The sequence below is a fragment of the Talaromyces amestolkiae genome (genome assembly GCF_001896365.1).
Source record: "Talaromyces amestolkiae strain CIB chromosome Unknown scaffold21.1, whole genome shotgun sequence".
NCBI classification, from domain to species: Eukaryota; Fungi; Ascomycota; class Eurotiomycetes; order Eurotiales; family Trichocomaceae; genus Talaromyces; species Talaromyces amestolkiae.
The window spans coordinates 135,601-159,618 of NW_024468057.1; the positions used below are offsets into that span (position 1 = coordinate 135,601).

The window sequence follows — 24,018 nt, forward strand, 5'->3', positions numbered from 1 at the left end:
AAGATATCAGAGAGTGAAAAGAAAACATCCGAGAAAACCCTCCGGGTCCATACAGCATGCATGGATACATCCACTCCCCCGCACGAAACAATTGGTGGGGTCTAGCAAGCCAAGTCCATATTAGTAAAGTTTTAAGCTGCGAGGTTATTTTCTTTTTGTTGATGGCAAGAGAATCAAAGTAAAAAACCCTGACACTCGACTCGAGTCGGCTGGTATAGCTGACAATGAGCGCCGCCTGTGCAGGTGGCCAACGACCATCAGCCAGATTGTCGAGCGAGCCCTACTTTGACCTAGGCACATTCCATTGCAAAGTCAGCACCACCTCCGTCGAAGCGCAGATATGGTTCGACCGCGCGCTGGTCTGGACATATGCGTTCAACCACGATGAGGCCATCGCCTGCTACAAGCAGGTAATCGCACACGACGAAAATTGCGCCATGGCGTACTGGGGAGTTTCGTTCTGCTCCGGATGCAACTACAACAAGACATGGGCACTGTTCGATGAAAACGATCGAGTGAATGCGATCAGGCAGTGCTATACATTCTCGCAAGAAGCGCTGAAGCGTGCAAAGCAGAACAGCAAATCGTCATCGCTGTCGACGACGGAAGATTGGGAGCAGGCACTCATAGCGGCACTGGCGAAACGGTTTCCTGACGATGATCCGAACAAAGACTTGGTCGCATGCAACAGGGCGTATGGCGAGGCCATGCGAGAGGTATATAGGAGTTTCGGTCGGGAGGATTTCAATATCATCACGCTTTTTGCTGACGCATTGATGAACGTTACTCCGCGCAAGTTATATGATGCCTCAACGGGCCTTCCTATCGCGTCTTCGCATGTATTTGAAGTAAAGGCGCTGCTTGAAAAGGCACTGAAAATGCCAGGCGTCGAGCAGCATCCAGGTCCCGCTCACATGTACATTCATTTGATGGAAATGTCAGCGACGCCCGAGGCTGCGCTGCCTGCAGCAGAGATGATCCGCGAGATGTTTCGGGATACCGGGCACACCTTTCACATGCCGGCGCACATCGATGTTCTTGTGGGCGACTACCGGCGTGCGGTGGAATACAATTACAAGGCGACCATTGCCGACGACAAATTCTTCCAACACAACGGTGGCTTGACATTCTATAGCTATTACCGTTTACACGATTATCACTCACTCATTTACGCGGCTATGCTAGGCGGAAAATCAAAGGCCGCCCTTGCAGCCACAGACCGCATGGAGGCGACTATCACAGAAGAAATTTTGCGCGTAGAAAGGCCTGTGCTGGCAGACTGGATGGAGTTTTTCAAGGCGGTTAGGGTACATGTACTTATTCGGTTTGGGATGTGGGAAGAACTGAAAGGCCTGGACCAAATGGAGGATAAGGAGCTGTATTGCGTGACTAATGTTATGAGACACTATGGGAAAGGCATCGCCTATGCAGCTACGGCGCAGTTAGAGAAGGCTGATAAGGAGCGAGAGCTCTTTAAGGCTGCGTCGAAACTGGTTCCGCCCACACGTCTAGATTTTCCTAACAAAATCACGGATATTTTGAAGGTGGCATCTGCAATGCTGGATGGCGAAATCGAGTACAGACGTGGGGACTATGAGACTGCTTTCAGCAGACTGCGCGAAGCCATTTGCCTGGAGGACGAGTTGCCATTCGCCGAGCCATGGGGTTGGATGCTTCCAGCACGACATGCATATGCTGCTCTCTCGTTAGAGCAAGGCTGGGTTGAACAGGCTGCAATAGCATATGCCGAGGATTTGGGACTTTCACCGACACCCAAACGTGCGCATCAGCATCCGAACAATGTCTGGGCTTTGCATGGGTACCACGAGTGCCTCACAATCTTGGGTCGCCATGCCGAGGCAAATATTATCAAAAAGCAGCTTTCTCTCGCTCTAGTGGAGGCTGATGTGGAAATTACGTCGTCATGCTTTTGTAGAAATGGCGCGTTACCTTCGTGTGCTGCAAAAATCGAAGTAAATGGTTGCTGCGGCGGGAAGTTGGGATGTAACAGCTAAAATGTAAAGTTTACCTTTGTCAACAAATCAAAGCCACCTGAATATATCTCCTCTCCAGAGTAATGCATTCCGCAGTGAAGAAACGGAAAGTATGCGTGAGACGTAGAGATAGAATGTAGCTCGGCTCTACCGGTAGCCACAGAAATACTATTATCAAGTCCTCAACAAAGCTACAAAGATTATGAAACATAGGTATCATGCGACAGCATCTGCAACATCCTTGATCATGCCTCGAACCTCATCGACGATCCGGAAACACGGCACCAATTTCCGCGCCGCGGGGTTTTGTGGACAAAGATCCAAGGGGTCGTGATCAATACCATACTCCTTTTTCCGACAGCGTCCTTCAGGGCCCGGGCAAGCTTCATGCCCTACCATGTGGCGATTGCGCTGCCGCTGCGCGAACTGTTTTCCCAGCACCAGTAGCCGTTCGGCATCGACCTGGAGGCCCTCTACAACAAGACTCCGCAGCTTCTCGCCGGTGATTTGTAGATTAAATTCTGACGCAATTCCCAGCCCAGAGCTGAGGTAGATAGCTTCGCTCTTGTTCCCAGCATCGAGGTCGGTGCAATATTCTTTCAGCCAGCGTAGGTACTTTTGGTAGCCGGATGTAATTTCAAGCATAAGTTGGCCGATGAGGAGCACATTTTGCACCGTCACTCGTGGCGGTTTCGACACATCATAGCATATCGGACATGTCAGTAAGCGCTCTACGAGGGACACTCCAGTGCGAAGCATCTGGATGATATCGTGGGACATTTCAGCACGGTTCAGATTCCGGACTATGTCGGATACCTCTTCGTCGCACTTACACGCCCCTGAGAACGACGTCGGAGAGATATATGCATCCGAGGGCATTGGAAAAGTGTCGTTCGGACGCGATGCCTGGCACAATTCGACGGGAAAAGAACCAAGGTTGCCGTTACCTAGAATCTCCCAGTCCAAGGCATCGAATCCGCAATTTCCGGCTAGCTCGCATGACAATGCCTCGAATTGGCCGCCGCCAATGAGGATATTGGCTGCATCTTGCGAGTTTAAGGAAGCTGTTTGAGGGATGCTGCTCGAGAAATATGAGGCGCTTGTGTGCTTCTCGCTGCTTGGCGAATGCCGGTCGCTTTGATCCTGTCTTGGGCGTTTTCTCGGCCTGCCAGGGGCTCCTTGGTCCTGGAATCTACAGGGTAGAGACATGCTGCGGCAGCGAGAGCAGCCGCTCTTTTCGCCTGAGCATCGGAGCTTCCGCGTGCCTATGGTTCATTAGCTGTGGTGGAACTGCAAGAAATTGTACAGCTCAGCTTACGGCAGGCCTCGCAGGACTTCCGCTCTTGTCGTGTTGGATTCATAGCTTTATATGTACTACGGCTGTGGGAATGAGAGGGTCGTCTGGAGCAGCAAGGTGTGATTTCACTCGGGGCAAACCGCGACATTGGTCATTACGCGCGGCGATGGCGACATCTGGCGCTTACTGAGCGGGGTCAAGCAGCATCTCTAATTAAGAAGGCAGCAATTGCTGCATTCCCACATTCCATTGCGAAGAGATAAATGCGTTACACCAAGGAGTAGAAAAATTCTGTTCTACTTTCTGTCTTAGCGAGCCAAGTGAGGCTTGATATAACCAGACTGAGTGTGTTCCAAGGTTCATTTTTGCATGTCCAGCTGGCGGGTCGGGTTTCCCCACCGCGCAGTACAAAACCCTCCGAGAGGCTATAGTGCCTGGGTAGGTACCAGTTGAACAATAACTTAAACTGATGAGACTATAGTTCTCTTCTTGTAAGACCATGAATGTATGTGAATATCTGCGCCAGTGTCGCGCAGTTCCGTTGTCCATGTAGCAATTTTACTTCAGCAACAAAATGACCACATTAAAACATGTCACTGCAGCCGAGCTGCGCCGCCACTGGGCAAATCGCCTCGAAATTGCTCTCCTTGATGTCCGCGAAGAAGGCCCCTTTGCCGAGTCACATCCTCTTTTTGCCTTGAGTGTGCCGGTATCTGAAATCGAGAAGAAGTTGCCACCGCTTGCTCCTCGACTGTCCGCTCCGATTGTTGTCTACGACAATGGCGAGGGTTATACTGAGCGAGCCGCCTCCCGGATATTAGCCCTAGGATATCAGGATGTCGCCATCCTCGAAGGCGGACTTTCTAGATACGCCCGTGTTGGTGAGGTCTACCGCGATGTAAACGTGCCATCCAAGGCATTCGGCGAGCTTGTCGAATCTATCAACCACACTCCATCTCTATCTGCACGGGATGTTAAGGATCTTTTGGAAAGTGAACGTAACGTGGTTCTCCTGGATGCTAGACGTTTCGAAGAGTACAATACAATGAGCATTCCCGGCGGCCGAAGCTGTCCTGGAGGAGAACTAGTGTACCGCATATTCGAAGCCACAGCCTCTTCGAAAACCACTGTCATTGTTAATTGCGCCGGTCGAACTCGGAGTATTATCGGGACACAATCATTGATCAATTCTGGGATCCCCAACAAAGTAGTTGCGCTTCGAAACGGCACTATCGGCTGGACATTGGACGGGCTAGAATTGGATACAAAAAAGACGGAGCGGATTTCAGAGCCCTCAGCGGAGGCATTGCAAAAGGCTCGACAGCACGCTAAATCCTGGGCCGATTACGTCGGCGTCTCTACTATAGATAGTGGTAAGCTCAGCCAATTGGCCACGGAGTCGCAAGACCGCACGCTATATCTGCTAGACGTACGAGATCCAGAGGAGTATGCCCTAAGTCATCCGTTGGGCTTCTCCAATGCTCCTGGTGGACAACTGGTACAAGCCACTGATGAATGGGTCGGTATTCGAGGCGCACGTATTGTTTTATATGACAACGACGGCGTGCGAGCGCACATGACCGCCAGCTGGCTCCTACAACTAGGATGGGAGGTATATGTCTTGGAAACGCAATCCCTGGTGCCCGTTAATCTCCCAGTACCCAAAACTCCTTTGTGGCAGTCTTCCAAATCTGGTGCTATTACGGTCGACGAACTTCAAGACCTTACAGGCGCGACTATTGTTGATCTTGCCCGTAGTCCGTCCTATCGCAAAGGCCATATTCCCGGCGCATGGTTCGCCTCCGGGCCTGAACTTGTCCGTGATTTGAGTTCTATCGCCGGTGATGGGCCTATCGTGATAACTTCGCCAGACGGCGACATCGCCGCCGCGAATATTGAGTTCGCGCGCAACTCGACCTCGCGAGACGTCTTCTACCTGGCTGGAGGCACAGCAGCTTGGGTGGCAGCCGGGCATGCACTCGAGACCGAGTCGCGCTGGCTCTCGCCGCCCATTGATGTGTATAAGCGGCCGTACGAGGGGACCAGCAACGCCCGCAAGGATATGCAGGCCTACCTTGACTGGGAGTATGGGCTTATCGCACAGTTGGCAAACGACGGGGTTGCTTGTTTCCACGTTGTGCGGGACCGGCGTGGGCAATCTGGTTAAAATAGATATATCGAACTAAACCTTGGAAGTGTCAACTCCGAGATGGAAATTTTTGTTTAAGCCTAATACCCTAGCCAAAATTTCTTATTTTGCTTATTTTGTGGAGATGTGTACTATCATCATCAGACTTGATTTAGGGCTATAGGCCCGCGATTAGAATGTTGGTGGGGATGCGGTCGCGCCCTTCGGATGACAAGTTCAGACTAGCATTGTATAAAATGTGCAGAATACCAGTATAAATTCCAACCACCTGATAATCTCATGCATCCCGTCAAATGAGAAAAATCACGATATGCATCGAGCTGTCCGACGAGAATCTACTGAGTTGACAAATTTTGAGTCCACCTCTCCGGATGATTCAGCCGATGGAGTCAGCCTGGCCTTCCCTGAAGGCGGGCTGGAGGGATGGACATGTCTATTTGGATCCTGTTTATTGATGTTTCCATCCTTCGGATTCCAGACCGCCGGTAAGGACTTGAACGAATATGAAGGTATTCACATCCGCTAACTCTGTCATGAAAGTTGGCTCTGTCCAGGATTACATTAGCATAAATCAGCTCGCCGAATATAGCATCCGTGACGTCGGATGGATCTCGGCCATTTTGGTGTTTCTGACACTATTTCTTGGAGTCCAAGTTGGTCCATTATTCGACCGGTATGGGCCAAGAGTTCTGCTGATTTGCGGTTCAGCAGCGAGCTTTACATCGTATATGCTGCTTGCAGAATGTACCGAATACTGGCACTTCATTCTGTGCCTGTCAATCCTCGGGGGACTTTCCTCTGCCGTGATTACAACGGTGTCTATTGCTGTTCTGAGTCACTGGTTCCAACGTCGACGCGCGTTAGCCTCAGGCCTCTGTATGGCAGGTTCTTCTGCAGGCGGTGCCGTCATACCACTGATACTGCAGGCGCTATTTGCGCGAAAGGGCTGGAAATTTGCTATTCGGACCATCGCTTTTGTTGCACTAGGTTGCTATATTTTAGGAGTCATTATGGTGCGCGGACGACTCCCCGGCCGCTCCAGTAAAGCCACTATCGACTTTCGCGCTTTCCGATCATTGCGCCTATGCTTTTTGACTGTGGCCGTGTTTTCATTTGAGTTCATCATATTCGGATGTGCCGCTCTGCTACCGACATACGTTCGTTTTGCCGGCATGTCGACTACCGTACAATTCTATTCACTCACTGTTCTGAACAGCATGAGTTTCATGGGAAGAGTTCTACCCGGATTTGCGGCCGATCAATTTGGTAGATTTAACGTTCTGCTGTGTTTGGTTGTGATGACCTTGATTGTCATGGCGGCTGTGTGGCTGCCGTGGGGATCGCATAATGATGCTACTATCTATGCCGTTGTGGCTATCTTTGGCTTTAGCTCCGGTGGATGGCTATCGCTGGCACCAGTCTGTGCAGGACAGCTCTGTCGTACTGAAGATTACGGGAGATACTATGGCACAATCTACTTTGTGGCTGCGTTCGGGGTGCTTTTGACTGTTCCGGTGGGAGGTGATCTGCTTCAGTCGACCTCACCGCAGGTTCTTATTGGGTTCTATTCGGCTGTACTGTTAGTTGGATTTATTGCTCTGGCACTGTCACGGTGGGCACTTTTGGACTGGCATTGGAAATGGAAGGTAAAATTGTAGGTTTGTATTGTAGAGTAGGCACTAGGTGAGAACGATTGTACACCTGCCGTTTAGAACTAAACGCTACTTTAGAGAACAGTGTAGAAGCAATAGGCACTTTACAATCAATGAGAAGACTGGAATTAGTCCTAATGTCAGATAGAGGATGTTCGAGGAGTAAATTCTGAAATGAGCTCTTAGAGAAATGACCTTTTCCCCTTAATGCATTTGAGGCACTCCCTCAAAATAATCGAAGTCTTTGAGTAGCGGCGAGACAACTGTATCAAAGATCGACTCAACAAATCGTGGATCCTCGAAACTCTCATCTGTACCTCGAGGCCAATAAAGACATTGCTTAACTACATCGCCATAGTTCATTCCACTTTCACCGTACACAAATCTGAAAACCCAAGTAGCAGTGTTGAAGTGCATTTCTCGCTCATTAGGCCCATAGTCTTCGAATCGATATAGCGCCGATATTGTCTTGCCCAAAGACAACTCAATCAAGGCGGTAGCCAGAGGAATTTAAATTTCATTATGAATTTTGGTACTTGTTGATGGGACAGTGCTGCCGTAATTACTGGAGTCCGATATTCGTCAAATTAGGTATGGGTGTTCGAAGTTGGTGAATCTGTGATGTGAGTCTTGCGCGAACAGGACATCCTTTGTTCCCTCCCCATTGTCGCTTCAGCCAGCTTCCATAAAGCTGTAAGATACCGCATGCGAAAACCGCGGCTAAATATAATTTATCACGTCAGCTTAATTCATCTGAGCCGTGGGCAGGTTTGGCCAAAGAGGTTGAGCCGAAAATGATGTCTTGTAGAAAGCATAAGTTGATGTCCTGATCGACCTTGCGTAGGAGTCGCATGTGGTACTGTTCATCATCTGAGTGGTCGAGAACGAACCGAATGGCATCTTCCTGTACAGCAATATCCAGAGTATAGCAAAGGTCATCGATTCGGCTCGTAGGTGCTCTTTGCACTGCCGCCACGCAGATGGTAGTGGAAGTGGTAGCAAATTGTACTTTGCGTTTTACTCCGGAAATTGACAGTGAGCTTTCAGAAATATCAACAGGAATCGTGTTCTTGATCAATTCTGGTCGTAATTCGACTTTAAGGGAGGAGCCTAAGTCACAGCATGAAGTAGATGTCATAAGTGAAGATAATAAAAGATCTATTAATGCCCCTATTAAAAGCCTTCAGTCTTTCTTCTCTCGCGCCTCACGAATCCGCGCACTCATCTGTCCCATCCCAAAATAACTAGCCACAAACCCCTCCGAAACCCATCTCGGAAATAGAGTCAACCACCATATAAATCCCGTCATTCCTCCCCTCCAATACCAATCAGGCGTACCACCGATCCAACCTCCAAGCCAGCCCTCCCCTTTAAGAGCTTCAGTAACAAGGCCCTTCGCGAAATCCTCTGCTGACATAGTCCCAGCTCTCTGCGACCATGTAACCCTACTCTGATACATATCATTGACAGCCGAGTAGAGCGATGTAGGAGGTAATGACTGCTCCACTTTACTAGGCATGTTTGACTTGACGGTGCCCGTCATGGAAACCATGACCCTAACATTGAACGGTCTCAATTCCATACGCAGAACGGTTGAATACGCGTTCAAAGCGGCTTTGGATGAGGAATAGACGCTACTGAAGAGAGAAGGCAGTTCTGTGGAGGCAGAGGAATTATTGATGATGAGACCCCGAGCGGGAATGAGGAGGCTGATGAAAGATTGGATTAGGAGCATGGGTCCGAAGATGTTGGTGTCGTATGTTCTTTTTGCGTCGGCGAGGTCGAAGTCTAATGCTGGGATTACACAGGGGCGTCCCCTGGGACATTACATCAGCTTGTTGAGGATACTTTCATGGGATTAGACTCACGCATTATTAATCAAGATATCAAGACGTCCTTCCGTAAGCTGCTCAACGCGACTTTTACATTCATCGATACTCTGCTTGCTCGTAACATCCAAGGCCAGAATACTAAGGCCCATCAAGTCGAGATCTTTAATTAATTCCAAATTGCGAGCTGTGGCTATAACATGACAACCTGAATAGTACAATAGCAATTATTAGATGTCCTTTTGCCTTCAAAGATACGTATGAACGAGGTGCGTTGGTACCTCTTCTGTGAAATTCCATGGCAAGAGCATGACCGATACCACCAGGCGAGCAACTAAAAAGCGGAGTAAGAAGCCGAGAACTGCCCCAAATATTATATTATATCGTCGCACTTACCCTGTGATCAGTACTGATGTTTTACGATGAGCAGACATGGTGTAACCAAGTAATTTATGCTTGAAGAGTCTGCCTGCGTAACTTTCTTAATTCTTGGTAGTTGGAAAATTCGTGCAAGGAGGAGGTTATATTAAGTACTTAAAACAAGACGATACACTGTTATCACACTGCCCGCTTTCATACGTTCGTATATGTATCTCTATAGACAAGGAATCTGAACTATAGTACATGTGATGATCATCTAGTCTACGCGCAGTTACTTGTGTGGTTGGCTAGTTTCAACATGCGATGTAACATGTCAAATAATGACCGACAGATTTTCGGTACTCTGAATGTTATCTAGTATTTAAGTGAATCAACTGACCAAAGATTAAAATTAGACTATTCAGCATGAAGTTACCGACATTAATCTAGGGCGTGGAAAGTCATGCATCTGAGTAAATCAAGGAATTGTACACATACGCATGTAATCGCTAGTAGCTCGCATTAATGTCCACTATTATTACGGACTATGAACTTAGATAGGTACTGTTTGCAAAGAGTTATGACGGATTTCACGGTAAAATTATTTTCGATTCCTAATTAGGTGTTTTAGGGCTATGTAGTCAATTTAGAGTTTATGCCCAGCTCTCGTTCTTTGGATATTAATATTAGAGGATAGAGACTTGAGTGTCTCAGCTATCAATTTGTCGGTAGATAATACACCTAGATACTGTACAATATATAGCTCTGTCAGCTATGCAGAGTAATAGTAAGTCTCTTTCGGCACGACCAAGATCTGGATCTATACGGCCGTAGCACATATGACGGGATTCCACAAAAGTGATGTTGAGGTCTCACAACATCGAATCACGTTACAAAAAATTAAGTTGGTAATACACAGAGTATTGTTGCTTGGATAATAATTCTTTGACTGATCTTTGAACCAACAAAGACGAAACAGCAAATGTCAAAAGGGCCTGTCCATGTATCCTGCATGGGATTGGAGCTGAAGATGCTGCTGTTTTTGGTGACCGTAATGGAGAAGGTGAAGCAGAAGCTGTTGAACGGCACTGCTGCTACTCTAGAAAGCAAAAAAAAACCATATCTCGAGCATTCGAGACATACCACGCAATTCGTCGAGAGGTTTCCTAGTGGCATACTACTAGTAGTCGTCAACAAAGCCAGTTGGATAGATAAATGGAAGATAACAGAAATTCATAACACGGAAGATATTAACAGGGATACGGCGGAGAGGTGTTCCAAGCTTTATAGGTATGATTGGAGATTGGAGGTCCACCAAAGTATCGAAGATTGTGTGCAGAGGATGGCGAGTGCTGGAGAATAGCACAAAACGACGTTCTATTTGACACAGATTTCGATATATAAGACTCATATTTATGCAATTTGTGGATTGGCAATGAAGCAATTTAATGCTGTACAACGATTGTAATTTGGGCTAGGGCTAGAGCTGAGGATCGCCCATCACCTGACACCATGGGGCGGAATTACTAATCGGAACCTTGGGCGACAACTTTATCAAGAACTTTGTTTTGACATTCATTATTGCAGTCGATCAACTATGTACATGGAATAAAAAAAGATCTATGAATAAGATCATGCCAGGTATCGCTCAGAATAAACAATTAACGCCGCATCGTATGCTTGAACGCCGAATTTTTTTTAAAGTCATGTCGTGATTATATTATAAGCGAGGCCGAAGTGACTCAAGCGTCACCGGTTGTGACTTGAACATTCTCCAATGCTTGGGCCAATGCCTCTTCTTGTCGCTTGCGCTCCATCTCTAAAAGGTATTGGGCGTATTTGGATCGAGGGTTGTGAATACCGCACTCGGTCTTGGCTTGACCCTGCCAGCGACCGGAGCGCTCGTCTTCGTTCTCCTTGACGGGCTTGGTCGAGTGGTAGTCACCAATGCTCTTGTAGCCTCGGTCGAGAAGTTCGTTATATGGGACACCGTTGTCCTTGACATATTGGCGGACCTGTTCGAAGGACCAGTTGGCGAGGGGATTGACTTTGATAAGACCGGCCTCGTCGATCTCAAGGACGTCGAGATCACCACGCTTGCCGCCTTGGCTTCGTCGGCGACCGGTCAGGACTGCATCGACCTTGAGTTCACGGTAGGCACGTTGAGCAGGCTCAMCYTTGGSGAGCCAGTCATATCGTTCATCGTTGGTTTCCCAGAGGCGTTCGCCGTATTTTTTGGCGAAGTCTTCTTCTGTCTCGGCGCCCAATGGCTTGTAGACATGGACGTTGAGGTTGGGGTATCGTTGGCGGACGCGGTCCACAAGCGACAAAGTCTCTTTGAAGTGATGAAGAGTATCCAAGAAGATGAGGTCGACTACTTGTGGACGGGGAACATTGAGCTTCGAGAGCATGTCGGTGATAGCAAGACCAGTAAGACCAAAGGCGGTGGTCTGATAAAGGTTAGGAAGGGTGGTAATGCACCATCTCAAGACGTCTAAACTGCACTTTAGCCATCTCATCACAATGATACCCCGCTTTGGCTTGAGAAGAAAAAGAAAACATACCTTGAGGCTCAAGGAATTGCAGCTGGCGATTCAGAAACTGAAGGTGGGCCTTGGTAAAGATGACCTCTGGCAGGCTGGCTTCACTAGACGAAGCACTTGCATAGCCTGACTCGGTATCGTTGACCTCGTGGTCTAGGGGGTAATGGGAGGGGGTTTTGGCAGGCATATTGAGCATTCCCGTTGATTAATGTCCTCGGATGTGTATGAAAGTCAAGCAGATATCGACTGAACAAGACTGTCGACTGGCTGGCTTATATGGGGTGTCTTGGAAAGATAATATGACGAAGCAAGGAGAAGGGCGATTAGTTATTACTCATAGAATCTCGTCGACGCGAACTTGGACATCAATGAGGGATTAGTGATGACTAGCCATGGCGAAGGGAACAAGAAATTATTAAGCACAGCATCATTCCGACGGTGCCAGGCTGCTTCTCTTTCGCTGCCAGGCTGCCTGGTGGGCCAGGCAGCTCGGCCCAAAAGGGAAACCTTGAGCACGCCATCTTCAATTTTTCTCTTTTCGGAATAATCGGACCCTGACAGAAATCACGCAATACTTGCGTCTGTAGTGTCTACGGTAGCCGTACAACGTCTGCAGCCCTAACTGCACGTGACTCCAGGGCTGGTGGGTCATGTGCAGCGCAAACAGTGCAAACATGCAAACATGCAAACATACCCCGGCCCCACTACTCCGTAGCCAAGGCAAGTCTCCAGAAAACGTTTCTTGGAACTTGGAAGTGGGATGTGCCACGACTAGATTACTACTAGATTGAGATCAGCCTGGCATGCTGGGACCTTAGGCTGAAATATTATTATTGTTCCTGACTTGGATCTACTTAGTCATCTACTATGTACAGAAATGTGGTAAAATGTAAGGGATGAAGTGACTGTTCTTTTCATAGGATCTTGACGTCATACAAAGAATAACCCCGCGCTGAAAAAAATGAACCTCAGAACTCAACCAAACCGAAGCATGATGTTAACTTGCGTCTATCTTGACAGACGCTTCCCTCTCCCCGATCAAGGTCAGAGTACATAATCGGCGTGCCAGAGTAAGCTGCAAGTAAATTTCTGACCAATAGCTACAGCTAGATTCGTCTCTACCCAGGCAAGCAGGCGGGGATTAAACTGGCAATCCTGATCATAAGGCACATCCTGCCCTCTGATTGGGTCGTGGCAGCCTGAAAGTCCAGGAACTAAACCAGGTCTCCACCATCACGTGGTCCGCCCTAGCCGTTTCGGGACTGGCGGGCTGTCGGCGCTGGAAAGATGATCCTCTGATCTTTTTAATTTCTTTGACTCTGTCCGTACTCTTCCTCTACCATTACTGTCAAATTCACCGCTTAGATTCTCGATGCAAGTCCACCGGGTGGCCCGGGATTCATTAGCAATTTTCTGATTTGAATATTTTCTGTCAACAGCTTCTGCTGCTCTATCTATACATAACCCACTTTCGGTCAGCGATTGAAAGCTGTGTATAATGACCGATACCACTAAGCTCGCCATGCGCACCGAAAGACCAATACTGCGCCACAGCTCAATGTCGGGCGGTTCTTTTATCCAAGACCACCAACAATACAAGCCCACGCCGCCAATCACTCAAAACATAACCGATGTTCTCTTGACGGCAGGCGAAAACAACAAGAACTCACTCTTCTACAATGCGAACCCCATCAGCCCAGATCCTGACAAGGTGACCGAGAGCGGGATTGTGCATAGCATCTTTCCCACCTCCCCAAACCCGCTCCCAGCAGGTACTACGAAGCTTGTGGCGACCATCTACTACAAAACGGCTACTGCTCACCAGCATATCAACACCATTAATGCCGAGCGCGGTATTCTCCCATCGCCATCGGTTCCAATTGGTTCCGCTCCAACAGTCGATATTGAGAAGCTGCCCCGAGAGCCGCCAGCACCAGAGCCGGAGAGCTTAGATCATCTCTACGGACCCTATGTGTCGCAACTGTGTCTCACTCACTTCTTGCAGATCCTGGAGAGCCTGCATACTCCATATCAGCGTACCAACACGTCACATCGCTGCTTAGATCAGGAAGATCAGCCTCGAGTTGTGGAAGTGACTGTTTCACCACTACCCAACCCGGATTATTTGTCGTTTGATGACTTGCGTAAACACGAGAGCATCTGGCGATTTGAGCGGGAGTGGAATGTGGAAGTGGTGTTGCAGAAAGAAAGTGTTTTCAGGCGGTACAAGCGCTTGGCGATTTTTGACATGGACAGCACATTGATTCAGAACGAGACCATTGATGAGATTGCCAAATTTGTTGGCGTGGAGAAGGAAGTTTCGGTATGTCATTCCTTCATAGGAGGAGCCTTTTTAGAAATACTGACTTGTACAGGGTATCACCGAAAGAGCAATGAATGGCGAACTTGATTTCACTGCATCCCTGAAAGAACGTGTCAGCCTACTAAAAGGTGTTCCGGCCGACGTCTTCGACAAGCTACAAAATATCGTCACCATCTCTTCCGGAGCTCGCGAACTATGCAAAGCACTCAAGGCGTTGGGATACCAAATCGCCGTTCTCAGCGGCGGTTTCCAGCCTTTGGCCGACTGGCTCGCCAAAGAGCTCGACATCGATTATGCATTTGCCAACCATGTACGTTTCCTGCCTCACGTTTAATCAAAGTATAAGCTAACAACCGAAAGCTCGCCGTCGACGAGGCAACCCAGACCCTAACCGGCGAACTCGTTGAAGGCAAACCCATCATCGACGCTATCCAAAAGCGCACCCTACTCCGCAAGATCGCAGCCGACAACAACATCCCCATGACACAGACCATCGCCATCGGCGACGGAGCCAACGACCTACCCATGCTGCACGAAGCAGAGTTGGGTGTCGCATGGCGCGCAAAGAGTAAAGTGCAACTCGAGGCACCGTCTCGATTGAATGGGGAGAGCTTGACAGATATTTTGTATCTGTTGGGATTGGGAGATGAGGATATCAAGGAGTTGGAATCGACTTATTCGTAAGAAATAGAAAGAACAAATGACACATCAAAGCAGGTTGTATACGAGAGTTCTGTCATGATTGTGTTTGTTGTGGACGTTTGCGGATGGATAAGCTTGGAAATATACCTGATATACACGAGAGGAGACGAGACGATGTTAGCGATCCTATATCGATGATTATTTAGTTGACTATGGGCTACGACTACCCATTCATTATTCAAATATGATAACCTATTAAACAATGACTAAAATCTATGAGTAGCGTACCTGCTATGTAATCCTAAAAAAGTACAAAAGAACTCCTGCTATCATGTGACCTAATACAATGCCATTAACTACTTCGCAAGCACATCCACCGGCACCTCAGCCGTCACCTCAGCACCCGGTGTATTCCCAACACCCCTCCTCTTCTTTAACACATTCTCAATAAAAGCCTCTCCAGCCTTATAACTACTCCTCACCAACGGACCCGACGCAACATACAAGAACCCCATCTCCAAGGCCCGCTGTCTCCACAATTCAAATTTATCGGGCGTGACGTACTCGTGCACTGCCATATGTCTCTTCGTGGGCCGCATATACTGCCCAAAAGTGACCACGTCAACATTCGAAGCGCGCAGTTGCCGCAACGCATCCCACATTTGCTCTTCTGTTTCGCCGAAACCGAGCATCATAGATGTCTTTGTGATAAGAGACGGTTTGGCGCGTTTCGCAGCTTCGAGGACTCTTAGAGACTGCTGGAATGTTGCGCGGCGGTCGCGGACATGTGGCGTTAGGGCTTCGACGGTCTCGACGTTGTGAGCGTAGACATCCAAGCCAGATTTGGCGACGAGGGAGACCATGTCGAGATCACCGGCGAAATCGCCCGTGAGACATTCGACGAGGATACCCGGAGCTTTCTGCTTGATTTTCATGACTGTTTCAGCGAAGTGGTGTGCGCCACCATCGGAGAGATCGTCGCGATCCACGCTTGTGAGCACGACGTAGCCCAATCCCCAGCGCGAAAGCGCCTCGGCTGTATTTTCGGGTTCATGAGGGTCTAGCGGTCCTGGCGTCCGTAGAGTCTTGACGCTACAGAATCTGCAACCACGAGTGCACGAATCACCCATCAACATAATCGTCGCCGTCGCCGCAGACTTATCGCTTCCACCCCAACAATCCGAAATATTGGGACAGCGCGCTTCCTCGCAAACGGTGTTCAGCTTCAACCCTCTCAAATCCTTCTTGATACGTTTGTAATTTGTAGAGTCTGGGATGGGCGTCTTGAGCCATGAGGGGAGACGGGTATGTTCCTTCTTGCCACGACCTGCGGGGCCTGGGATCATGACCGTTTCGATGGCGTAGGCGTCCTGGGGGTCGAGAGGAGCGTTGTTGGGGTCTCCATTGCCGCTGACGAAGTCGGCGAAGGAAGGGCCGGCGTTGAGTTTGTCTTTGAATGTGGTTGTTTTGCGTCTTTTAGGGGTTGCCTCGGAGCTTAGTGATGGAGTTGAGGGTGTAGAGCTGGTTGTCGCGTAGTGGCGAGATAGGGAGATTAGTGGTTGGGACGGAGATTTCTTCCATGCTGAGGATGATGCGTATAAGCATCGCAGCCGGGTCGACGAAGCTGCCATGGCCTCTAGTATTATGTCGCAGAAATATGCCGTAAGTATTAGAATCAATCGACAAAAACCGTATGTTGATGCGGCGTGGTTGTCGAAGCTATCGGGAAAGATTTCGAGAATGGAGAACATTTGGAGATGATTTTCGGCGTTGGAAGAATCTGCTCTAAGTCTATTTGGGTTTAGCGCAAGGTTCGCCGCGGACCGGCCAGCGACTTGGATGTTTGCCGATGTCAACCGCTGCAATGGCTGTCGTCGGATTATTAATTCACCAAGCCCTAAGTCGTTACCGGTATTGCGACAGATAGCAGTTTACTGCATGCTGCTATAAGTCAACCACTTGCTAGTCAGATGAGCCGGTGACCATTTAAGGCATAGAGTTATATTTCATTCGACATCGAGTGAGCGAGTGAAAATGCATGGGTAGGGAAGTGTCTAGTTGTGCACCGTAATATCATCAAGGTAACACTCCATGCAACTGTGCTGTTACAAGATCTTGTATTCATATGCACAGCAGCAGACCATTCAACAATCGAGGCACTACCCTGTCCCAGTTGATTATAGTTGTGGTTGCGTTCTGCACCATGACCGTGTTGGAATCTTGTTTTATGACTCTCATATTAGAGCTCGTGAACAATCTACATGTGAAGATATAGTAGTCTTGGACTAAGGGTTTTGTTCAATATGAAAATAGAGTCGAACTTAGGAGATTAAAGATAATGAATTGCTTTCTCCGTGACGATGGTGATATACATAGGGACAGACTATCATCGAGAATTACAGCCGAACCCATAACACAAACCAGAATGGCCCAGATGTTTCTCAGCTCTTTTCTTACATGCAGTGAGTCCAGTATAAGACAGCCAGCCTGGACGAGTCTGCCAAAAAGCGACATCATGGCTACTCGTACTTGGACATCTCAGTATACCGAAGTAGTGCAAGCTGAGTACTAGCTTTCTTAATAGCCATACTATACACTTCTCCAGCGCGGGTCAAGGCAGTTCTTCTCGATAAGGCAGAAAACAACTTCATTCTCAACTACAACAACAACCTCGACCGCAACCACAACTACAACCAGAACAACCACAACTACCACCACAACCACCCAAGCAGTCTGCCCATTTGGCGGAATTACCTGTGGCCAGCAATGCGTAAGTCTCGCCTTTCCCTTGAAAAACCTTTCAAATTACTTACTGATCCGGATTAAAAAAAATGAAGTGCTTTGGCGGCACAACATGCGACCCTATTATGCTTCTCTGTACTTGCACACTAAGTTCCCAATGTGACCCAAACCATACCTGTCTCGATGGCGAATGTTGTCCCAACAGTCACGTTTGTCCTTTTTTGGCTACCTGCGTAAGCTGCCCTCATCCCAAAAAAGATGTTGATTTAGATGACTTCCACTAATTAAAACAGTGTCCACGCGCGTGTGAAGCGGGCATTTGTCCGGCGGGCTTGGACTTACAATTCGGTTCAATTGTGATACGCATGGTTGCTGTTAGGGTTTCGTTTCCGCTTGCCCTAATCCCGTTGTCCTAATGCCCACAGCACCTCATTATGGCCCTATTCACAATCATGGTTCACTAGTTCTATACGTAGTTGACACAAATTGAAAGTGGAATTAATCCTATTTTAAAGCAGAAGATTAAACCCGTAAACTCAGTAAATCGCTAGTAATGCAACAACAAACGCAGGACACAAAAGGCAAGAGAATGTGAGAGTATCAGTACAGCAGTGAAAAATATGGGCAATTTCCGAGATATATTCAAGCCGAAAGGACATGGAATAGCGGAGAAGGAATGTCAGTCTGGTAGTCACAAAACAAATAGGGAATCAAGGAAGATAGACATTAATAATATGAGTATGGTGGAGATTTAGACAGATAGGAGAAGAGAAGGAGTGAGGACAAAGTAAAAATGGACAGTCATGAAGTTCATTACAAGAAGGAAATGTAAGGGAAGTAATTGAGAAGGATTGTCGGTGTTTGGTTCTATGAGGGAGTGGTATCATGAAAAAGAAGGAAAGAAAAATAAAAGGAAGGAAAGCAGAATGCTGGTTGAGCATAGGTCGGTGTAATGAGTGAATGGATCAAGCCTTCAAGTCCTTTGGCTCGAGAACTTGCATCAGAACAGTCACTGATGCCTTCAGTGTATCATCGTGTCGACCGCAGATTGAGAAGAGTAGCTTATCTACAATCCGGTCAAGACCTTTTTGAAGTTCATGACTTCGAGCCCCCATTGATTGGTTCGGGATGTTCAAGTTCAACTTGCTTGAATTGGTGGGAAAAGCAAGACCGAGTGTTGCCCTGGCCTTTTCGGGGACGCTGTCGAGCTTTGAAAGATTGCTGCTGGTGTTGTTGCTATGATTGTTGAATTGTGAGATGGTATGCGAAGGTGGGCTGCTGTTTAGGCGATTATGATGCGTTGATGCCATCGAGACAAGGTAATTTCTTGCAATCAATGCTGCACAGAGATAGTCGATAAGATTGTCTGGCGCGGTAGAGAAGATTTTCTTAAATGGTCGGGTGATTGCATTTTCGTGATTCTGGCGAATCAAGATGACGACCGGTGATGTCAGCCGGAGGGCGTATTTTGGGAACTCCTTGATAGAGTCTTCGAGTTGGTCAAGTGTCCATTCGTAGTCCCAAAACTTCACCAGCGTTTCTTGGTCGACGGTTTTAGGAGATACTGCTGGAGGTGTCCGTGGCTGCTCATCTTTTTTATGATTGGATGTAGGTTTGTGGCGATTGTAAGACGACATATAACACCTATGTTTGGGTTTTTGATCACTAAAAATACCCGTCACAAATGAAACATTGCACGTCGGCTCTGACGACGATGTAGTTGCAGCAACATCAAAAGCTGTATCATATTCGTCATCTCTGAATTCGTGACTTTCGTCTGAGGATCGGTTGGATTGTTGTGTGACATAGCCGCTATCCGGTATGTCTTGAGGAGTGTCTGGACTAAAAGCAGATATCTCATTTATACTTCGTTGTTCGGGCGTGGAGGGTCGCCTCCATGAAGGTGGTGGGTGGATAGGGACAGAAAATGTCGTCCCAGATGACGAGGGTCGAGATATGTCGACAAGCTTCGGCTTAGTTTTGCTGGCTACAGCAAGCATCTAGATGAATGTTAGTGATATCACGACAGAGTGAGGACTAGGGGTACCACATACCACCGGGTTATTAGCCGCATCAGTATCGATACTCAAATCAGCAGGTTTTCGAGTCTGATGAGTCGGCCGGCTTATTGGGAAAGGATCATCATTCTGTTGTACTATCTGGAATTTGCGCCTATTGACTTCCCGCCCTCTTCCATCTTGACGCTCCGGAGTCTCTAGAGGAACCCTCTGAAGCCAATCCTCGCAATATGTCAAGTTCTCCGGCACCCAGCTGGCTGCACTCGATACCGTGGTTGTTCTCGACCGCTTGTGGTTCTTGGCCGACGAGGTCGGCGGAGACTTGATCTCGTTGAGCTGTTGCATCTGTGGCGTCGAGGTCGGGTTGCGCATTTCTTGCGAAGAAAAACTAGGAGCCAACGTTTGCGTCGGAACTTCCTCAGGTATTTCGGTCTGACAAAAATTTCCGGCCACGATATCAACAGGCGGTGTCGTTTCACGAACGACTTCTGTTGTACAGAATTCGCATTTCTGGGTTGCCATATAGCACAAGCATTTAGGAACTGGAAGCGGCTTGTCCTTGAAATGGAAGTCCCTTCGTGCAGTATTGAGCTTAGATGTAAGTCTAGATTCGGACAACGTGGGACTAGGTAGAAGCCCAAATGTCTCCAAAGCACCCGCGACCAGGTTCTGGTCTGATCTGCAGGTGCGCAAAGGAGGAAGGCCGATTGGCGACTGAAGACTTCGAGGTTGTGATTTGTCTTCTTTGGCTTCTCGGTTCGAAAGCGAGCTTGACATCAGGTTATTTTCAAAGGAGGGTGAGTGAGGAAGCTTTAGTTGAAAAGGTTCTTTCATCTGACGAACAGAACGGAACGGCGACACGGTAACAGGGGCCTTTTCCAAAGTTCGTCGAGATGGGGCAGGTAATTGTTCGTGAGATTCAGAGCGGCTCATACCAGTAGAAAGGAATGACAATGACCCGTGAGAACGACTCGGCCGTGATGGTGGTTGTGAATAGATTGATGAAGGAGAGAGAGGATATACACTGTCAGGGATGTAAGTCTGATTGAAGTGCATGGTTCCATGGCCATAACTGTGAGGATGAGTGAACGAATGACCCATGATGGGCAACTCGACCTCCACAGAGGGCATATTCAAGGCCGCGTTAGTGACACAGCAACAGTAAAAGAAACAAGGTAGAGAGGTTAGCAAATAAAGAGTGACTTGGATGAATAGTCCAGCCCGGGGCAAAAATGCAACTCAAATTCCTTCACGATGGACATGGAAAGAGGGATATCAAATGTCCTTATACTTTCCCAGGGACGCCTCCCCCTTGACTGTCCCGTTCCTGTGAAAAAAGGCCGGACTCGGAAACATTGGGTGCAGGTGGGATGCCATGCTCTCTGGACAACGAGCAGAAGGGTATCTCCAGAGTGATCGGATCATAATTTCCTTGCATATTTGCAGAAAGTCCAACGAGGCAACGAGCCGGTCATTGGCCCTGATGACCAGTCAGGCGGGGCGGACCGTCTTACAGTGGCTGCTCCAGAGTTCGAAAGTTCGAAATAGGTGTTCAAATATGTCGGTTAGTAATAATCAGGGAGGATAAATGACGGCACGAAGCTAAAGTAAGCGTCCCAACGAAGGAAGGGGTGTGCATTAGGGAAGATTGCAGTCGAACAGAGCAAATGAGGAGGCGCGGGTAGAACTACTAGAGCCATCCCTTGCTTCGCGGGCCGGGTTGGACCATCATGCTTCTTTGTGGCAACTCACAAAACTGTAGGCAGTGCTACGGTCTGTCTTTTATTATGTATCAGGACCTGCAGATTAGACACATACCAGACAGACGACAAGTTCCATTCTACGTTGGACGTGTCGGTCTGTTGGTCAACGTGGTGGAAGTATGCATATAACTTTGTTTAGCAGGTATTCAGTCTGTCGCGAGTACAAAGAGATGGTAAAGCGTCTTAGCATCATGTAGAATGATGCGTAGATTCGAATATATCAATGTTTGTTTTGGAGTGAGATGAGTGGGGGCGTGCTTTGACTAGGTTCATGAGATCTGGATGGATCGCTGGGAATCCGGAAGTCGAAAGGAACATAGATAAACTATATTAGTGCGACGTAAAGAGTAATACCAAGATACAAAACCTCAATAGTCACAAATCCAGATCGCAAGTATGAATATTATATTGTTGCAGTGGGGCAATCCAATGCTGTTGGCTGTGCTTTCAGCCTTCGATGACGGACTGCGACCTGTACAGAAACTAAAAGCCTTCGTGTAAATTCTCCTGCTCAAGCCTCGGGCTAGTTCGGAACTAAGGAACTAAGCATGTATATCTTGCATCCGGCGATGCGGTTTAGGTTTGAGACAGTCGATGGCGATTTGAGAAGGTTTTGGATATATCAAAAAGATGAAAGAAGATTTGGAGTTGAGTCAGTCTGGATGTGATTGGCCAATTCGAGACAAGGGTTAGCGGTGGATACCTCAGGCAGCCACAGAACAAACCTTGCAAACACCCCGTTATCGCGTCTCTTATCGCCGTCCCTCAGAAAAATTATCGCAAGCTTTGGTCCAGCTTCACTCGACATTGCACATTGCAGCTGCACACGTCTCAACGCAATGCTGTCAGAAACTCTCATAGCCTCCTTGATAGGCTCAACAAAAGTCCAAACGTCGTCTACCCTCAAAGACGCCGGAATATGTCTGCAGGATTTGCAGCCTACTTCCGCTCTCCGCACCACATTCAAAAAGAGCTCCACTCCTCCTAACGGTCTCGCTGTCACCCCGACTCATATATTCGCTGCGCAAGTCGATAAGTCTGTAATTCATGTATATAACCGACAAAAGGGAAATCAAGAAGCGGCTGTTCCGTTTCCCGAACGAATTCGTAGTCTGGCCGTGGCTGGTGGACACAATGGCGAGGTCTTGATTTTAGGCACAGACGGCGGACGATTGATTCTGTGGGAGGTACGTTTTTTTTTCTCTTATCGGATAGTATCAAGCGTCAGGCTGATTCTTTTATAGACATGTACCGGACGTCAAGTGTCGACCACTCCCTCTCACCTCCAACCCGTGACCTCACTCGTTGTTGATCCCACATCTAATTTCATTCTTTCTGGCTCCGCCGACGCCAACGTCCACATATGGTCCATCCCACAACTGTTATCTTTTTCGCGGCCAGTATCGACAGGACAAGATCAAAAAGCTCCGAACTCTCCTATACGAACATTTGGCAATCATAGAACGGCAATCACAGCGCTTGCTGTTGGACATGGCACGGGGCGCAGTAATATCGCTATATCCGCAGCTCAGGATAGCACGGCAGTAATTTGGGAATATACAACCGGAAAGGTTTTACGTACGTTTTTGTTACCGTCTGTAGCAATATCTGTTACGCTTGACCCAGCGGATCGAGCATGTTATATCGGCTACGAGTCCGGCAACGTTCAACGAATCGACTTTTACGAAACAACCTCAGCACAGCACCCTCTATATGACCAGCGACTTCAGAACACCCCATCACAGTTGAATGCGGACCAACAATGGACAGTTCCGTCAGCAGATAAGGGTGCCGCAACTACCCTAGCTTTATCTTATGATGGCATGACTTTGTACTCGGGGCATCCGAACGGCTCTATTTTGGCATGGGACGTGGCGCGCGCCAAATTCTCGACGACTATAGCTGATTATATGAGCCCGGTGACCAATATACATATGCTTCTTCCTTCGGGGTTCCCTACCCAAACATTTAATGACTCCTCTCGGTTTACGATCCCAGTCATTATCAAACCACGATACGAACCAAACATATCAGACAGGTCTGTTGGGGATGGTTCAATTCCGTACAGCTACTCCCTGAATGTTCAACTTGTTTCACCAGCTATCAAGTCGGATATTTTCTCCGAAGCCCTGACACATCCTGTTTTCCCAACGTCTCTACTAGAGGAAGGCCTTGCCGAGCTAGCAGCTCTTAAGGATGGCCAAGCCGTATGTGAAGCTGCCCCGTCAAATGGCCGCTCAACCACATCAACTGCCATCGAATCCTCACAATTAACCGCCATGCAAGAAGAAATCGCAAACCTCAAAAAACAACTCTCAATCAACGAAGCCGCACGACGTGCAGACGCCGACGAAACCATGAAACTCAAAACAAACATACGTGAATTGCAAGAATCAAACACCAGATATCAACAATTGAAAACGAAATATGACAAGCTCAAAGTTGTGGCGCGCGCGGACAAGGAAGACCGTGCTCTCGAGCGGCGTAAAGCTTGGTTTGAGAGTGAAAAAGCCGGTAAAAATGGGGATGCGGCTTTACGGAAAGCTCGAGTGGCTGACAAGGACTCAGATGAGATGAGTGAATAGTTTTGGTCCGTACAAGCTATATACATTATATAACGGCGTTGGTGGTTGATGTGACTTAAAATATGTTTACATACTGGCGTCATGGATACGGTATCCACTTAGTTTCAAGTTGTCTTTAACA

At 48.0% G+C, this 24,018-nt stretch overlaps 10 protein-coding genes across 10 annotated transcripts; 5 read left to right on the top strand and 5 right to left on the bottom strand.

The window, feature by feature from the left end:
- Window positions 1-224: 224 nt before the first annotated feature.
- BHQ10_008821 (uncharacterized protein) lies at window positions 225-2,015 on the top strand (the record flags this gene model as incomplete). The annotated part of the gene is made up of 1 exon (XM_040881669.1): window positions 225-2,015. One exon carries the CDS (start codon window positions 225-227, stop codon window positions 2,013-2,015), a length of 1,791 nt encoding a protein of 596 aa, XP_040737323.1.
- Window positions 2,016-2,210: 195 nt separating this feature from the next.
- BHQ10_008822 (uncharacterized protein) lies at window positions 2,211-3,203 on the bottom strand (the record flags this gene model as incomplete). Its single annotated transcript, XM_040881670.1, has 1 exon — window positions 2,211-3,203. The coding sequence occupies one exon, from the start codon at window positions 3,201-3,203 to the stop codon at window positions 2,211-2,213; it is 993 nt and encodes a 330-aa protein (XP_040737324.1).
- Window positions 3,204-3,865: 662 nt separating this feature from the next.
- Window positions 3,866-5,458, top strand: BHQ10_008823 (uncharacterized protein; the record flags this gene model as incomplete). The annotated part of the gene is made up of 1 exon (XM_040881671.1): window positions 3,866-5,458. One exon carries the CDS (start codon window positions 3,866-3,868, stop codon window positions 5,456-5,458), a length of 1,593 nt encoding a protein of 530 aa, XP_040737325.1.
- A 710-nt stretch (window positions 5,459-6,168) lies between these two features.
- Window positions 6,169-7,098, top strand: BHQ10_008824 (uncharacterized protein; the record flags this gene model as incomplete). Its single annotated transcript, XM_040881672.1, has 1 exon — window positions 6,169-7,098. The coding sequence occupies one exon, from the start codon at window positions 6,169-6,171 to the stop codon at window positions 7,096-7,098; it is 930 nt and encodes a 309-aa protein (XP_040737326.1).
- A 733-nt stretch (window positions 7,099-7,831) lies between these two features.
- BHQ10_008825 (uncharacterized protein) lies at window positions 7,832-9,355 on the bottom strand (the record flags this gene model as incomplete). Its single annotated transcript, XM_040881673.1, has 5 exons — window positions 7,832-8,202; window positions 8,431-8,909; window positions 8,961-9,129; window positions 9,203-9,255; window positions 9,318-9,355. The coding sequence occupies 5 exons, from the start codon at window positions 9,353-9,355 to the stop codon at window positions 7,832-7,834; spliced, it is 1,110 nt and encodes a 369-aa protein (XP_040737327.1).
- Window positions 9,356-11,023: 1,668 nt separating this feature from the next.
- On the bottom strand, window positions 11,024-12,011 carry BHQ10_008826 (uncharacterized protein; the record flags this gene model as incomplete). Its single annotated transcript, XM_040881674.1, has 2 exons — window positions 11,024-11,775; window positions 11,846-12,011. 2 exons carry the CDS (start codon window positions 12,009-12,011, stop codon window positions 11,024-11,026), a joined length of 918 nt encoding a protein of 305 aa, XP_040737328.1.
- A 1,335-nt stretch (window positions 12,012-13,346) lies between these two features.
- BHQ10_008827 (uncharacterized protein) lies at window positions 13,347-14,831 on the top strand (the record flags this gene model as incomplete). Its single annotated transcript, XM_040881675.1, has 3 exons — window positions 13,347-14,147; window positions 14,200-14,457; window positions 14,508-14,831. 3 exons carry the CDS (start codon window positions 13,347-13,349, stop codon window positions 14,829-14,831), a joined length of 1,383 nt encoding a protein of 460 aa, XP_040737329.1.
- A 314-nt stretch (window positions 14,832-15,145) lies between these two features.
- Window positions 15,146-16,420, bottom strand: BHQ10_008828 (uncharacterized protein; the record flags this gene model as incomplete). The annotated part of the gene is made up of 1 exon (XM_040881676.1): window positions 15,146-16,420. One exon carries the CDS (start codon window positions 16,418-16,420, stop codon window positions 15,146-15,148), a length of 1,275 nt encoding a protein of 424 aa, XP_040737330.1.
- Window positions 16,421-18,496: 2,076 nt separating this feature from the next.
- Window positions 18,497-20,482, bottom strand: BHQ10_008829 (uncharacterized protein; the record flags this gene model as incomplete). The annotated part of the gene is made up of 2 exons (XM_040881677.1): window positions 18,497-19,531; window positions 19,586-20,482. 2 exons carry the CDS (start codon window positions 20,480-20,482, stop codon window positions 18,497-18,499), a joined length of 1,932 nt encoding a protein of 643 aa, XP_040737331.1.
- Window positions 20,483-22,151: 1,669 nt separating this feature from the next.
- Window positions 22,152-23,897, top strand: BHQ10_008830 (uncharacterized protein; the record flags this gene model as incomplete). The annotated part of the gene is made up of 3 exons (XM_040881679.1): window positions 22,152-22,499; window positions 22,557-22,890; window positions 22,939-23,897. The coding sequence occupies 3 exons, from the start codon at window positions 22,152-22,154 to the stop codon at window positions 23,895-23,897; spliced, it is 1,641 nt and encodes a 546-aa protein (XP_040737332.1).
- Between the last annotated feature and the right edge of the window lie 121 nt (window positions 23,898-24,018).